The following is a 17,708-nucleotide window of genomic DNA, read 5'->3' as shown; positions in this document are numbered from 1 at the left end:
AAACCATAATAAACATATTAAACAATTACATGTATTCAGTATTGTTTTTGTTTTATGAAAATATTATTACATCACTTTTTATGCATTAGATTACATGAGCTTATAAAATTATTTGCCTTTTCATTTAAAACCTAATAAAAGTATGCGCATACTATTATAAACATAAACTAATAAGCAGTGTGTTGTATAGATTATGTACTGTTATCTCATTTTTGTAATGATATATAGTAGCATAATAAATAAAGCAGCTAAATTAGCATGTTTTTATTAGCATAATAATAGTTTTTTATAAACAATTACTGTATTTATTGTTCACTGGCAGTTTCTATGAAAGGTTTTACTGGATGGATGTGTGGATACAGATAATGGGTGCAACGCGCACCACATACACATTCTGTTCTTGTGTGTGGATTATGGTTAAAACTAAATGTTTTGTAGAGATTTACTGCATTGTTCCAGCTTTTATGGCAACCCCTAACTGCACAAATTATGCCGGTCTTCCTGGATTAAAAAGCCAGTCAAAACGGCACACTCGTGCCCCTCGCAATACGACTACCAATAGCTTTAGTGGCTCACCAGAAGTCTACACAAGTCTACACAAAAGTGCTCAAAGATGACGGTGCCCACATTTACGTCAAAAATAAGTTGGATAGTAGAAGTGTGTTGTCGTGTCCCCACTATGGTGGAGCAGGTCTCCAAGTTCTTGACACTGAGGTGTCTGTACTCGGCTTGCATTTATACTTATGCAACTTGTAAATTGATCTAAGGTTGCAGAGTTGTGTGAGCAATGGTTTGTACCCTTGTTTTTGACCTTGGCTCGCTCTATAGCGTGCTGCTGTCACAAATCACTCCACATGGATGCATCTCCCCTGGGCTTGGGGTTTGGGGGACCTCATCTTTAATGGCACATACAGTTAACATGAAGATTGTGTTTCTAGCACTAAACACTTCCTCCCGTTGTTGAAGGGCTACCATGTCTTGTGCTGAATAGACAACACTACATTGGTCACCTACATGAGTCACTAGGGTGGACTGCGTTCATTCCCCCTTTTCAAGCAGATGCAGCGAATCCTGCTCTGGGCAGAAACAGAATTGCTCTTTCTGATTGAATCAAAAACTATATTGTTATTCATTCCAATTCATTCCAGTCCAGTTCAATTTTGCATTGTAACAAAGCAGCAGGTGATCATATTAATCATAATACATTTCTAAACATATTGGGGAGAAAAATTGGTTATTTGTGAATCATCCTTCAAAAATGGCGTTCTGAAAACTTGGCAACAAAAAACTGTGGCAGCAATAAAGAAATTAAATAAAAAATGTACTGAACGTCAAGTGGTTTTAAATTAATACGCCTCACTTTGACACATGAAATCTATAAACACAAATGAGCTTAAAATTGTGCACAGCTGAAAAGTAGCAGATTTCTGCCTTTAAATGATGCCTAATTAATTTCATAGAAAAGCACCTGTCAATGTTTAAATCCTTTTCAAGCGGCAAGAATCGCTTATATTTCCAAAAACCTGCAGCAATCGGACAGGCTTCTTAGACCCTATGCACTAAGCACTTTTCCATGTCATATTCCAGTTTTTGTAAATATGGGCTTTGCCATGGATTTTTACGTACGCACACTTTACGATCAAATCTTGGCATATGCACGTTTTATAAATGAGGCCTCAGGTGTTTTGAATTGATACTTAATGTGTGTTTCAGAAAGCCATTGTTTTAGACATGATTAACTCTTTCCCCGCCATTGACAAGTTATCTTTGGGGACCAAAACATCTATCGGGAAAAAAGACTAATGTCTCACCACAATAACCATAGTATCTGTAGTAAAACTACTGTAATACAAATAGTAATCAATCTGCCAAAAAAAAATGTCACAGTAATAAAATCATGGCTAATTTTCCTAAGAGAGTAAATATACAAAATGAAATCTGTTTGAAAGACGGGGATGTGCACCTGTCAATCAGCTATTACATAACAAAGCAAGGCCAGAGACGAACATTCTCATAAACAGGAAAGAATATATAGAATAATGTGTGCATCTTTGAATAACTGTAAGAATAGCCTAAATTTCCATTAAATATATTTTTGTCATAATGGGGTGGTTTCCCAGACAGGGATTATCTTAAACCAGGACTAGGCCTTAGTTTAATTAGGAAATATAACTAGTTTTAACAAACATGCCTTACTAAAAACATTACTGCCTTTTTTTTCAGGCCAAACAAAGGGCACTGATGTATTTTAAGATATGTCAGTGCAAGTTGTTTAAAGTTTGGACAGCTCTTACATTTATTTTAGTTTAGGACTAGTCTAACCCCGGTCCGGGAAACCACCCCATAAAGTTTAAAGAGATAATAATGTTTTTTCCACTTTCATTGCTTATTTAGACTTGAGGTTACCGGCGTGTTTGGCGCAGACTCTCGTCTATAATATGAAAATCATATATACATAGTAGGAAATGGTAGTAGTAGATTAATACTAATAGTAGGAAATGGTAATAGTAGATACATTATACATAGTAGTATAATGTAGTATACTGCAAAGTTACTCTGTTAATTTTTATTTATGATTTGATCCATTCATGTCCTGACCACCAGGCTAGAGATTTTCTTAATCCACACTTACTAGTCTATATAACTCGCAATGTATAACTATTATCAGACTGACCCTCGCGACTTCAAAACACTATTGCCCCACGGGAAAAAAGTCCCTACTCTCCCGATTGCCACTCCCGATTGCTCATCTTAATAAAGATTAATGCCTGGTTCCTGTCTTATTTGAAACCCTGTCCTTGAAACCACCTGGTAATAGATTATTTTAGTCTTTCATGGTATAATAAGTTTTTGTTAGGAATTCCAGTAAATATTCAGCATCCAAGTAGATTGTGAGTCACGATGGCATTAAACAAATAAATGCTGTTCACACAAGCTGTCATGCTAACCGCTGGAAGGGCTAATACAGAATACATAGGAAACATGTTTTTCACCAGACTGTTCACCATTTGTAAAAATATTCCAGAACCTGTTTCTATGGTAACAGTTCATTATGAAGTTATTTTACTGGACCATTATGATTATAAGAAATAGTGATAGAGAGGCTGACATACAAGGTTATGCGATTTTTTTTTTGAAGAGGTGATCGAAGGTAGAAAAAAATGTTGTGACACTTAGCTCAGCATTTTAAGAGGAGAAATTTGTTATAATCGTCACAAGATATTTAATCAAAGAGCTGTGTGCTCACGGCGAAGTGGCCTCCTTTGGGATTGGCTTTCTAATTGCTCTTTTTCCATTGGGTGCCCACTTCTCTTTCTCTTAGCTGGAAACTTACAGCATTTTTGACAGTGCAGTTAAACTGCATTAAGGGCATCATTAGTGTGTAAAGAGATTGTTTTTACATACAAACAGCTCTCTTTGATGAGGAAAGTGAGTTTTTTATGTGGCCTTTTTGAGATACTCCAGAAATCGGATTTTGACTGGGATGTGGATATGCAAATTATCAAATTATCACATTGAAGTATTAAAAGGAAAAAATAAAGCAGGTTTCAAATGTCTCCTCCATTATTCAAGTGTATCTCTCAGTGCCCATCATGCGAGTGAGTCAGCTCGACCTTCATTTTACCTTACCAAAGGCATATGGAGACAGACAGATAGGGCTTCATGAATTTAAATACCTATAATGCTCAGTCCCATTGTCCATAAAATTGAGATATTATTCTAACAGCACAGAAAAAATAAAATTGCTCCTGTTTGTATGTGTATTTCTGGTTTATTCTGTTTGATACAAGCTATTTTGCCTTAACTACTAGACCATAAAGCAGCAGAAATGTACCATTACCTTTATGTGTTTTTCTCTCTGAAATGAAATGAACCGAGGCACATAGCTGCTCACAAGCATGGGTTGTGTTTTGAATGCTGGTCTCGCATGGGATGCCAGTTTGTTGGAATCCAAAACAGGATTTTCATCAACCAGCTATAATAATCCAGTCATGCTTGTTCACCAGCAGGATACAAACTACCTTGAGTATAGACATGCTGTTTTTGTTTAACATACATAACTGGTTTTGGTACAGGGAGGTCTACCAGATGGTGTACCAGTTTGACATTGGCCTCACCAGCTGTTTGCTCAGCTGATATGTGTGAATGCCTACAGGTGGCTGATCAAACGTACATCCTTAAATGCACAGTGGTCACTTTTATCACAGTCACGCAAAACCCGGCAGCTGTTTTGTGTTTCTGTCAGATTTACAGCAAAGTCGACACACTCTCACCAGCTGATGGTTGTAAAGAGACTCAAGAGAGAGTTTTTGGAGGTGGAGTGTGTTTTCAGCTTGCCATGTGTAAATTGAGGAAATCTCACTTGGAGATGAGACTCCCAGGAGTCGGTCGCTAAAACTGTCTCATACAGTCAGCTCAAGTAGTCAAGTCTCTGCCTGTATGATGTCAAGGGAGCTTACAAAACAAACACGAAATAGACATCAGCTCCATACAAAAATATCCTCATGAGTGATATTCTGCACTGTATCTGTCATATTTACCTGTACGGCTCTCTTAATAAATCCCCAAAGAAGACCTAAATATTCAATAATCACATACTCTCTCTTTACAGTTATGATGCTACGATCATTACGTTTACATGCACCCTTGTAATTTGATAACATTGACATTTTGGCATCAACAGGCTCATAAAACAAGGATAGAAAAAAATGCGCTGCTTTTAACTCAATTTAAAAGATTTATTTAAAGTCCCTCTGTAGTCAATAATTTAAAACTCATCTTTGAGCATCTTAATTTCTTCATGCTTTAAAACAGCTTGAATGTAAGCCTACACTCGTGCCCCATTTAGTATAGTCGGATCTATGAATATGCTAAATAGCCAGTCTCTACTTAACCACACAGTGTGGTCCATAGATATGAATATGCTAATTAGTCCCCACCACCACTCTTTCAAACTACCACGGCCTATAGATAGATATGTAAATAGATGCTACATTCGACAGTTTCAGACACAAAACTGCTAAGTCCTGCACACAATGCATACATGAACTGCGCATTTGCAGCATTCATTTTTTTATCGCTGGTTAGAGCATTCACACTGCAAGTGTGAGCAGAATGTGTGAGCATCACAGAACTAGAGCTGCAATCGTTTCAGTGCACACTTCCAACTGATATAGGATTGAGTTATGATCAGATGTGTGGGTTATGATCAGAATAAACTTTAAAATGTTGAGGTCATAGATATGTATACTAAAGGCTAGATTAACTCTTTCACCGCCAGCATTTTTAAAAAAAGTTGCTAGCCAGCGCCAGCGTTTTTCATGATTTACACAAAAGTTTAATGCCTTCCAGAAAATGTTTTTCTTCAAATATATAAACGTACAATATATCAAATGAAAGAACAGACCCTCTGCTCTCAAACAAAAAAAAAACAGTTTCATCCTACCTTTAGTAGTTCTTTTGTAATCAGCTTTTGAATATGGGTAGGTTTCTGCAAAAACTCCACATTTTGAGCAAAAAGCAGAGATAATTCAATTTTTGTGACTGACTTTTCATAGAGATCCCATTCAGAGCGATCTTTTAAACAGACACGGACATGCAGCTGCTTGCCATAGGGCAATACTTCCGGGTTTAAAAAGTTGCGGAAGGGCGCCACCTAGTGGATAATAGCGGTATTGCGTAATACTCGTCATTGGCGGGGAAGCGTTTTCTCTTGATTGACGAGATATCTCGTCAATGGCGGCGAAAGAGTTGAGGTAGAACCTAGCTAGTAGGTCGTAAGCTCTCCGTGAAGTAATGCGTTGTCACATAGAATGACATCTATTTTTCTTAACCCAATCACAAGCCTTCTAATAGGTAAACAGGAAATAGTCTGAACAGCACGTAATAGCAAACTCATTCTAGACTGGCCTAAACTGAAAGTTAAAAAGGCATTAAAGCAAAAATTATCAAAATTAAAAATTACACTTTTATTTAAAAATATCTGTCCCACACAAGGAGAAAATAAACAGGAAGACAATTTTCAGTCATAAAGAAATTCTTATTTTAATTGATGGATACAAAGAAAACAAAACAGTTGACGAACTTGCGGTTCTTCATAATCAATTACAAGCTAATCAATGTGATCAAATCTGGCTGACATCTTATTCCGACCTTTATTCATGGGCAGAGGCTTCCATAAATATTTAGTTACAATGTTGTTACATTTAAACTAAGTTTAATGGTGCAACGCAAAAACATTTAGTAGTGCGTAAGATGTAACTTAGTGCCCATTTACATTGTAACTAAGCTACGTTGTAACTTACGCACAGCTGGTGCAACCGGCCCCTGAAACAGACATAAAACACATAGAAAAACGATCAACCTACACACGGGTCGTAACAGCAAATACACTTTACCTCATGTAAACAAAATTTCTATTCACAACGATGTTGAATAATGAAATATGACCATAAGAACCCGTTTGTCATTTAAAGTAAGTATATTAAAACAATGGCCAGTAACACACCTACTGTATGTGAGTTTATCATTTGTGCTGTGCATTGGACTATGTAAATAATAACCACAATTATAATAAGAACAATAAAAACTGCATGTAGGTTTACGCCAATAGTAATAGCCTTCGTGACAATAGTTGGCTTGTTTGCTCATGAATGTTTTAAATAATTATTATACTATTATTATTATTGTTATCATCATAGTTTGACATTAACATTCCTGCATAACCTGTACTTGCAACACCAACATGTATTGCGGGGTGCCCAATCCTGCTCCTAGCGATCGACTGTAGCAAAGTTCAGCTCCAACCCAAATCAAATACACCTGAAGCAGCTAATCAAGGTCTTCAGGATCACTTGAAAATTGAAGGCAGTTGTGTTTGATTATAGTTGGGCCTGAAAGCTGCAGGATAGTCGTTCGCTAGGAGCAGGATTGGGCACCCCTGTGTATTACGTGCTTTTTCTCGCTTATATATATGATATCAGTTTATATGCCCCAAGTGCTAAAAGAATGAAAAGTGTCTCTATCCCATACTTTTATGTCTGTTCAGATGATTTACCTCCAGCCAGCAGCATTCTCATGTTTATGCAATAGTGACCTTGCTTAGCAGCTTTAACATCCAAGAGCTGTGTCTGAAACCGCTCCCTATCCACTATATAGTGCACTATTTCGGGTGTCGGCCATTTTGTAGTGGTGTCCGAAACCTGAGTGGACAACTTCATTCCCTACATTCATTCACTACTTTTTACCCACAATGCACTCTGATATTGAGGGTACATTCGATGTACACTCGTTCACTCATATTTCCCATGATGCAACAGGAGACGAACGCTTAACTTGAATCAGCTGAAGGATACTGACAGTAAACACCAAACATTTAGGTTTATACACTTTTGTTACTTCTTGTTGTCAATTATTTTCTACTTTTTGAAAATAAACAAATTAAAAAGAATTGCGTTATCTTTTATTTAAAATCTAATACACATTTTTATTAAACAATAAATAAACAGCAGTAAATAAATATTATAAGCAGTTGTTTTGCTCTCTTTATTATCAACTAATAGAATAAACATGACAAATGTGACAAACAGTAAGAAAGTAAACTTTACCATTTCACAGTAAAATCAATAAAGCCACACGGGTGTTTATGATGAATCTCTGCGACAGCTCTCTGATGCATGATATTTACGTCAGTGTCAGAAATCGCTCACTCATTTTCATTTGCTTCTTCCCCATATAGTGGACTCAATTGTCAGGGAATAGTGAATGAGTGAACAAGGGAACGGTTTCAGACACAGCTAATGACTCCGATGAGTTTTTTTATACTGTTACGACTTCCCAGTATTTAGTAAAATACATAAAAGCTCTATCAACATCTCTTTCAATGAGGCGTGTTTAAATCTGGTTGTCATAAACAAATGAGTACCATTCACTCCAGAGAGAAGGAAGAGAGAAGGATGACGCAAACTCCACTGCTTCGTTCTCATTGGTAGTTGCTCCCGAAATTCGCTCAAGATTTGCATAAAATTTAACTTTTCTTAACTTTCTCGCATTACTGAACCATACGGTCGCCAACGGTCACTTTTGCTCGTGTGGCCGGAAGTCGCCAGGTTTTTTATTGAAATGAACGAGATTGCATCGCTCTGCTACTGCTGGTCACTGACTGTCTGAATGGGGCATAAGTGAGCTGTCTACATAAACTTTATTTTCAGGCATGCATTGTTGCACATGTGATGCTGTTTCACATGTTAGGCAACATTGTGATGGATTTATGTGTTTAATTTTATAGTAACTTACTTGTTTAGGGCAGATACCAGTGCTGTGCTGTATGTGCTCATTTGCAAAGGAGATAACTGCCGGTAACATTAGATAATAGACAAGTCGAGTCAACTAACATACAGTAAATGTACTGTAAAAGACTTTTTACAAATTTGCAGTTAATACTGGCATAAATGACTTTGTATTTTTCAAAACCCCTTCTATATGATAGTTCGGTTTAAGGAACAAAGGTAAATGATTGTAGATATCTGAGTGAACTGTTTCTTTTAGAGCTGAGCTGTAAAAACTGACATTTCCCATTCAGACAGATGTTGTGATTCAGTATAAGTGCTCTGTTTCCAGCGTGACTGACTGGTGACCTGTTCTGACCAAAGAAATGTATAATTCATAAAGCTCTGAACTTTCTCTCAGCCATGTGATGTGGAATTTGTAGCATCACCAAACACGCTAGAAATCACGATGCAAAGCAACACATCTGGTGTAAACCTTCATATTGTTATGCATTATGAAAGTGTATGCTGTCACAGACTTATACTAAAACACTGCAATAATGGGAACAATGACAATATCGATACACTCCCTTTTTCTCAAAACATCATTCGGTGTAACATGGTTATTCACTTTTTTCGTCTTTTTTTTCAATTACTAAAGTAAAACCGATAGTAGTTTAAAGGATACTGGCAAAGTATAAAGATTTATAATGACAATTAGTATTTGGTGGCTACTGATGATTTTTGTTTTAAATATGCCTGACAAATTTTGTTTCTATCACTGAATGAAATTTTTGTGGGCATCTTGTGTAAATTGAGGTAAAAAAGTTTGATAGCCATGATTTTTTGCTAAGATAAAACAGGACATAATTCAAATGTATTGAAAAAGAAAATCCACCTTTTAGATAGGCCAAGTCAGATCCAGACCTCAACACAATAGAGATGCTATGGATTGACTTGAAGAGGGCCGTACACATGAGACGGCCAAAGAATATAACAGAGCTAAAGCAGTTCTGACAGAAAGAATGGGCTACAATTCATCTTCAATGATGTGCAGGTCTGATCCACAGCAACAGGAAGTGCCTGGTTGAGGTTAACCAGTTATTAAATCTAAGGCTTCACTTACTTATTCCAGTGGTTCTCAAACTGGGGGCCGCGAGATGGTGCCAGGGGGGCCCCAGGATTATGACATTTTATACCATACATTAATTCAAATCATAAATTCTGTGTAATTAAACCTAAACAAAATAAGGCAACTAACCAACAACACTAATCTGTATACTTTACTATGTTTTGTCTAATCAAAATGTTACATTTTAGAACAAATTTGTAATACATTTTCTTTGGGGGGGCCGCGAAGGAATGCACCGTACCCAAGGGGGGCCGCAAGCTGATAAAGTTTGAGAACCACTGACTTATTCCACTGCCATTTTGAATGTTGAATGAGTGTGTTCAATAAAGACATGAAAGATCAGAATTTTTTGTTATTATTTATAGACACATTGGGGTGGTTTCCCGGACAGGGATTAGCCAGGACTAGGCCTTAGTTTAATTAGGAAATATAAAAATTTTTAACAAACACGCCTTACTAAAAACATTACTTGGACTAGTCTAATCCCTGTCCGGGAAACAGCTCCATTATGTTTGTCAATGCCCTTGACTTAGATTCGGATCAGATCATATTTAATGACAAATTTATTCCAAAAGTTCACATACTTTTTCTTGCCACTGTATATTTAAAACTATATTTAAAATTTATTTAGCATATTTTTGCCTAGAGAAATGTATTCTTTTTTTATCGTATGGGACGTTATGGATGTAACAATTATAAAATTTTCACGCACTTAACTATGGAAAAAACTTTTATAGAGACTTTGCATAAGTATTTAAACTTCTGAGACATCTGAGATATTAGTATGTTTAAAAACTTTACTTTTCATAATAACGTTGACATTGGCATGGAATTTCCCTAATGTCTTTTTCGCATCCTGCTCTTGTAGGCCTACGTGATTAATCACTTACTAGTGATTAGATTATATTGTATGACTAAATAAATCTAATGTTTTATCATACAGGTTTTGGTCGCATAAAACTTTTTACAAATATTTGTCTGTTGTTGTCAGGTGTGACTATGAAGCTGATGGATGAGGTGGCGGGGATCGTTGCTGCACGTCACTGCAAGACAAACATTGTGACGGCATCTGTGGACGCCATCAACTTCCATCGCAAGATTAAGAAAGGTAATAAGGAAAAAACATATAAATATTGAAACACCTTTATTATATAAGGGATAATGTATAGACAGAAGGTTATTATCGCAGAAATAAACCCTGAAATAAGGCCTGAAACCTGCTGCCTGTATATTATCCCGCTTATTACAAGGCTATTTTCCTCATAAGTAAGTAAGGAACATTAAATATTGATTTGAAATATTTCATTTGCTCAGTTTTAACGAATGCAGACCATCCCTGAGGAAAACCCATGCAGTTTCGGTTTTAAGATAAGATGTTCAAATGTCACAAACACACTATTTGGTTTAATCATTTATAAATATAATTTTATATGTTATTAAGCTGTGTAATAAAAGGCAGAGAAGAAAATCGTCATCTTCCATTAACATTAAGACTGTATAGGCTCGCATAAAAACATCCATCAGGGTCTAACTTCCTCTGCTAGCCACCAAAACCTTAAACTCTTGTATACTAACACAAATGCTCCTGCACCTCATCTTATAGACATCACTTAACATACAATCCCCAAAAAGGAAACCCACAATGATTACTTTTAAACTTGTTCTTCATATCAAGGCCTGCCGAACATTTTGAACTCTCCAAATCTCTTTTTCCAAAATAAGATCTTCCAGTTATGATGAAATGAAGATATATACATAGACTGACAGGACGGTCTTTAAATAGCACTGTTAAATACAGTAAATGGGTTGGTGGAAAATTGAAGAGAGTACATCATCCATTGCTTAATAATACTGTCTGGACTGTGATTTGATGGACTGGTTTAGAAGAGAAGTCATTTCTTTCCAGGTCTTTGTAGAAGTTTGGTCTTTTATAGCATGCGTTTATTAAATACAGTAATGAATCTGTTTGAGACGACATGCTGTATTATCACTCTGGAAGAAGACGGGTCAGTTGTGTTCATGAAGGGATGAACGTGGTATTAGCATTAACACTTAAATAGGAGGAGGCCTTCGAGCAATGAATTGTTGGTATTAACAGGCCTTGAGTTGAAAGTGTGCCAGAAAACATTTCCGCACCATTACACCAACCACTGTGTTTACAGTACCTTCATAGTGTCCAATATGAACATATGAATAAAGTATTTTGCAATTTGTAGAGTTGTGCTTTGCTGTTACACTCAACGTCGTATGTCAACTCAGATCTTTTTTTTTGCATTACAGCAGATCTGGGTTTGAAGTCAGACTTTAAGTGACAATGTATTGCAGTTTTTAACGTTGCCAGATACTGTAAATGAAACAGAAAGTGTACCCTATGTGCAAGCATTAAATAGCAGCTGGACATTTTGTTTGTAATGTGGGCACAGTGCTGACATCACGTGGGTCTGTTAAATGTGATGAGATGAAAGACGACAACAGCCTCATTGATGTTCAGTGTTTACACAATGAAAAGACTCTGGGCTGTGTTTCATGTTTTTCACCTCAGCAAAGACGTTTTCATCTTCAGATCAGCTGTCTTCCTCGCCCCTTAAGTCTCTGCGATTCACAGTTCTCCTGCAAAGATGAATAATTCATTTCCTTTATTATCGTGTTTATTACTTTTTCCATGTATTCATTACTCACCCGACTGACTCGTCCTTTGAATGTAACCAAAGATAGTATCAAAACTATTCATGTGCTAATATGCCACATGGCCAGTAAATCATATAAAGGGGGCGTACGTGTAGAGAAAATGCTTTTTGCATGCTACAAAATCTTGCTGGTAAAAAGACGTCTCAGGTTAAAATACTGCTGAAGTCTCATGTGTTTTTCTGACAGGAACTCAATAAAGCTTTCAGCATTTTGAATTATTTAGTTTATTTGGTTAAGCCTCAACTCATCTGTATTCACCACTTTAGATTTTTAGAGCCCATAGTAGTAAAAACATTACACAGATATTTGATGTACCTTTTATTAATACATTATAAAAGAGAGAGAAAGAGAGAGAGAGAGAGAGAGAGAAAGTTTTTTATGATAGACGAGTCAACATGTCCTTGTCAAATATTCACTAAAAATATTTTTTTATAGTTTTTTGAGTAATGTGATATGTCTGAAGATCATTACGCCAGCAGTGAGTAGTGAAGAAGAATGAGCAGGAAAGTGATGTAGTGCCCTTTTGTGAAGGGATCACAAGGCGCCGCATCATTTGCTGAACATAACCTTCTGGATGGGGTGTAACCGTGGGTTCACATCAGCCGCGTTTCAGGCGTCAAGTTTGCGTGTACCGTGTCTAGTTTGCCGCTTGAACATTTTGAGTTTACTCGCTTCATTCACATGTGACAGCTGTACGTGAAATTCTATTCATCACGTGGAAATTTGCGTTATGGGAGGGGCTTCTGCGACTCCGCTCGCTTCCTGTAATCACTTCACTACTAGAGCCCCAAGCGGGGCTGCGGCCACAGCAGCAAGCAGGCTCCTGATTGGTTAACGCAGCACGAAATTCTGCCAAAGTCAAAGTTCAAATTTTTCAACTCGGGCGTCAGCCGCAAATTCTCGGCAAATGCAAAATGCACAAAAACCACCATTCGCGCGTATCACACCAGGCGCTCAATTCGAGCCATTCACGCGAACTAGACGCCAAACACCTCATTCGCGCCACGAGACCTCCAGACGCGCGTCAACGCATCTTCACATTGACTTAACATTGAAATCACACACGCTGCACGCCTCTACCGCGGCAGGTGTAAACGCAGCATAAGAATGTAGGAAAAGTCAGTGATAGTTCTGTAAATGAGCAGTAGTGACTTATACCTGATATGGATTTTAATCGGTAGCCAGTGGAGAGAGATGATGAGCGGTGTCACATGAGCCTTTTGGGTTTCCGGAAGATGAGTTGAGCTGCTGCGTTCTGAACCAACTGGAGTGGTTTAATTGCCTGTGCAGGAAAACCAGCAAGGAGAGCATTGCAGTAGTCCAGCCTAGAGATTAACAGGGTCTGGATCAGGAGTTGTGCAGCATGCTCAATAGATTAGGGCCTGATCTGCTTGATTTCGTATAACACAAATTGCTGTGACTGCGTTGTGACCAGTAAAGCACAACTGGTCATTAAAGATTATTCTTTATTTCTTTCCAAACTCATAGAGGCTGTTTGCACTTGGCATTGACATGTGTTTTCGTCGATCGGATCACAAGTGGACGAGAGAGACACATTACGTTTACACCTGGTATTTAAATCCGTCTCTTTTGTCCAGTTTCGACCGCTTCTGTGCTGAATACTATGAGGGGGTGGTCTGTGAGACGGTGGGCGAGTCTCTCTGCTGTCATTCAAACCCGAGCGGGAGTAATTATGAGTTTATATGGACGCAAACTAATATTATGTCGAAGTGCACTGCTTGTTTAGCAAGTAAACATGCTGCACAGTGTTTTGTACGTGAGTATGTAAGAGCTTTCTTTGAATTTTCACCGCAATTGATGAAATAGGATCGCGCAACTTTCACCCGCTTTCAAAACGAAACTACGGAGATCAGCCGCTTAGTTTTATCAATGAAAGGCTAAAAATAGCGCTGTTCACCGAATGTTCACGCCAGAAGTCAAAAAAGACGTAAAACTTGTGTTTAATACCTCAAATTAGATAAATGGGCGGAGAGAAGGCGGTCGCGTGTGGCTGTTCGAACGCATTCAACCACATGTGCGTTCCGCAACTCCAAAGCGATCCGATCGAAAGTGGTTTCGACCACCTCTGGATGTGGTTGAAAGTGGTCGAAAGTGGACGAGCTCAAAACGTTTTGAACACCGTTTACACCTGGCATTAACGTCGTCCACTTGTGATCCGATCGACGGAGGCACATGTTGATGCCAAGTGTAAACAGCCTCATACATGAAACACAAAATAAGGGTTAAACAGAACAGATGTGGAACATCTTGAAGGGCATACAGTATTATAAGAGATGGATTTTTTTTACAAAAACAATTGACTTAAATTAAGATTCCTTATTAAAATGATGTTTCAGTTTTGTGCTGTCACTGGGAAAGACGGTTTGTGTAACTACTGTATGATCAAATATTCTTCTTTATCTTATAAAGTAACAGACAAGTTGACTGTTAGTGGTGATGTACTGTCGGTCGATGTTTGCCAGATGTTCTGTTTGATATATTTTAAACATTAGTGTCCCTTACTGGAATCAGTGAATGAGGTCTAATGGTCAGGTCAGCTGTCTGGTATGCTTTAAACTTGTCTTAGACTCTTCATGGCACTTTTTGTAAACATTACATTATAACTGAGACTACAGGAGTTTACAGTATCTCATGCAGTCTACAGCAAGCAAAGACAAAATGTCTGTCCCCTTATGGACTTCATTGGAAAAGGTGTACTGGAAAAAAACAAAAATGTGTTTTTTGCACATATTGAAATATGCAGACTCTTAGAAAAAAGGGTACAAAAGCTGTCACTGCGGTAACACCCTTTCAAAAAATCCACATTTGTACCTCAAGGGTATGTATTGGGCCCTCTTCAAAGTTAGCATCCCAGTGACAGCTTTTGTACCCTTTTTCTGACAGTACACTATATATGTATGATGCTTTTCCCCTGCATATACGGCTCAGTAGTGCTAACTTTTGATGGATTTTGCACTGTGAACAGTATAGTACGTGGTACGTTTTTTAACACCACCTTGGCTGATGTTCCAAGAAAGCCATACCAAAACATACATGTTTAAAATGTGATGTGTAAACAATGCAAATCATTGATTGGTGAGAGAGAATTGTCAAAATCATGTTAATGCAAGATTAGCCTACCCTTGCACATTTTTGGGCAAACCAAGTGATGTCACGGCAGTAGAGGCAGTGCAAATATAACATCATGTCTATAATCCCACTTTGCAGTACTACATTACGGTGGAAAAGCAACCCTGAGCCAAAGTAAAGAGAGCCGGGTTGTGTCAAGCCTAGACGTACCACACAGTGGAAATAGTGTTTCTATACAGTAGCTCAGCTGGTTATGGTTCTAGCGACAACAAGATCATCGTTTTGTTTCCCAGGGAACATAAACCCATTAAATATACCTTTTGTTTTGGAGAGCATCTGCCAAATGTGAGATGTTATTATGCCCACCCATTTTATATTATTGTATTATAGTCGGGCTGTTTTGTAGCCACATGTTTGAAAGAAATTTAAAACACATTAAATCTAGATAAAAGACATTTTTAGGAAATTTGTGGAACATGTTGGAATTGAAGGCAGAATAGAGATGTCATCAAATAACTAAGTGATAAAGATGACTTGTTCTTAAAGATTATAAATTCTTTACATTTGTCATTGGCTGCATGAATTAAACGGAAAGACGGTGAAGGATCCATAGAAAAAATCATATATCTTTCCTCAGGCATAGTTTCCATGGAAATAAAGATTAGACATATACATCAAAGAGCATGGGAAATGGATCCAGCGGTCTGCTGTCTTGCTGCATGACTGTAAATTGCCATGAATGTTTTAAATAGGCAAGTGCACTTTTATTAAATCATTGCTGCACCTACCTCACAACACCATTAAATGCATAAAACTACATTTATGTATTTCTTTTTCCCAGAATCCATTACATATATGGGGTATATAGAGGAAAATTAGGTTTGTCTATTCATGTACTGTGTTTAACAGCAGCAGGTGGTGAGTCGCGTCACTGGCCTGTTTAATGAAAAAAGCAATGCTTTGAAAAGACCTTGTTGGATTAGATCAAAGCAAGGGGACAGGTAGTCTCAACCTCAGAACGCAGTGAACAGTTGCAGAACGTTGATGCGTAAGGTGCGCAAAACTGAAAACACTTCAGGATTTCTAAACTTATCATCATCATCTGTGAAGGAGTTTTTCACTCCTCTTTATATGTGTGACGGCTCGGCTCAATATCTGCAGATGGTTCCAGTAACCACATCATACTGTCAGACACATATAGCTCATATAGATCTAATAACCCACACTTTGTGACCTCTGCAGGTTGTGTGATCACCGTATCAGGACGAATGACCTTCACCAGTAATAAATCAATGGAGATTGAGGTTTTCGTTGACGCCGATCCACTGGTTGAAGCAGATAAAGGAAAATATCGCGCAGTCACAGCGTTCTTCACGTACATCTCCCTGGACAAAGACAACAAACCCCTGCCTGTTCCACCACTGAAGTTGAGCAACATAAAGATCAGAGGTTTTAAAATGAACATATTACACAGTCTGAAATGCGCGTGAGACAGCTCTTGGTGACCTACATTTCAAGAGCAGTGCAAAAAACGTGGATGATTATTTGAAATTGTCTTTTTGAGAAAAACAATTTTAGTCCTTGGTTCTTCTCATTGATCATGGCAAAATAGGGCAGATTAAAGGTTACATTGATGTTCCTTCTGGTTCATTTATCACACTGGAACAGAAGGTTGAATTGTGGGACAATATTCTACTTTCACTTTTCTCTCTTAAATGGTTATTTGCATGGTTTGTACATCAATACTCATCAATGGATACAGTAAATATGCATACAATGCACAGTATAAGTGTATACATCTGCATTAAACATTAAACTCAGTGCCCTACTGAAAAATCCAGTTAACACCAGCATAAGCTGGTAGCTGGTTTTAGCTGGTTTAAATGGCAAGTAGCTGGTTTAAGCTGGTCCTCCCAGCCTGGCAAAACTAGCATAGACCAGCTTAAAAAGTGAGCAAAAGTCCAGCTCGCTACACCAGCTAAAACCAAGCTGGGAGACCAGCTAAAACCAGCTCACCAGCTTATGTTGCTCTTAGCTGGATATTTCAGTACGGTGAAGAAACTTAAAATAATGGAAGTTGTAGACTTTACCTCCAAACCCGACTGGAAATCAGTCCGACAGGACTCATAAATCATGTTTGTTTATGATGTAATGAAATAAAGTTTTAAAGCCACTATGTTATGATATAAGACAACACTGGCTATGATTACATGCACAAAATTTTGTCAATCCAAGTGAATTTAATACGATTGAAGGTTACGACAATACAGTTTACATGCACCCTAAACATTGCAATCTGATTTAAATGTACATTCTATAGAATCCAAACCAAAAGTCTGTGCACAGCCAGGGTTGCCAGATTCGCGTCTCAAAACCATCTAAATGGACGTTCAAAATTAGCCCCCAAAAAGCACCCCAATGACTATTCACAGCCCAAATACCAATAACTAAGCAACAAAATCATTTAAACAAAAACAACTGGTGATAATAGTTTAAACAGTTGCCCAAATCTAAACTTGAAAAAAAGCAGA

The 17,708-nt window shown here is 37.7% G+C and overlaps 1 protein-coding gene across 5 annotated transcripts in view; it reads left to right on the top strand.

The window, feature by feature from the left end:
• Positions 1-17,708, top strand: part of acot7 (acyl-CoA thioesterase 7) — a 79,810-nt gene that overhangs the window by 41,575 nt on the left and 20,527 nt on the right. For 3 of the 5 annotated variants that reach the window (XM_073867436.1, XM_073867437.1, XM_073867438.1), the window contains 2 exons: positions 10,391-10,507; positions 16,420-16,608. In XM_073867436.1, the coding sequence (XP_073723537.1) occupies positions 10,391-10,507; positions 16,420-16,608 (306 nt within the window). The remainder of the gene's footprint in view (positions 1-10,390; positions 10,508-16,419; positions 16,609-17,708) is intronic. The other 2 variants (XM_073867439.1, XM_073867440.1) reach the window with 1 other exon arrangement.

The sequence above is a fragment of the Misgurnus anguillicaudatus genome, chromosome 5 (genome assembly GCF_027580225.2).
Source record: "Misgurnus anguillicaudatus chromosome 5, ASM2758022v2, whole genome shotgun sequence".
NCBI lineage: Eukaryota > Metazoa > Chordata > Actinopteri > Cypriniformes > Cobitidae > Misgurnus > Misgurnus anguillicaudatus.
Note: the sequence above shows the minus strand (reverse complement) of the source record. Positions and strands in the feature narration are given on the sequence as shown.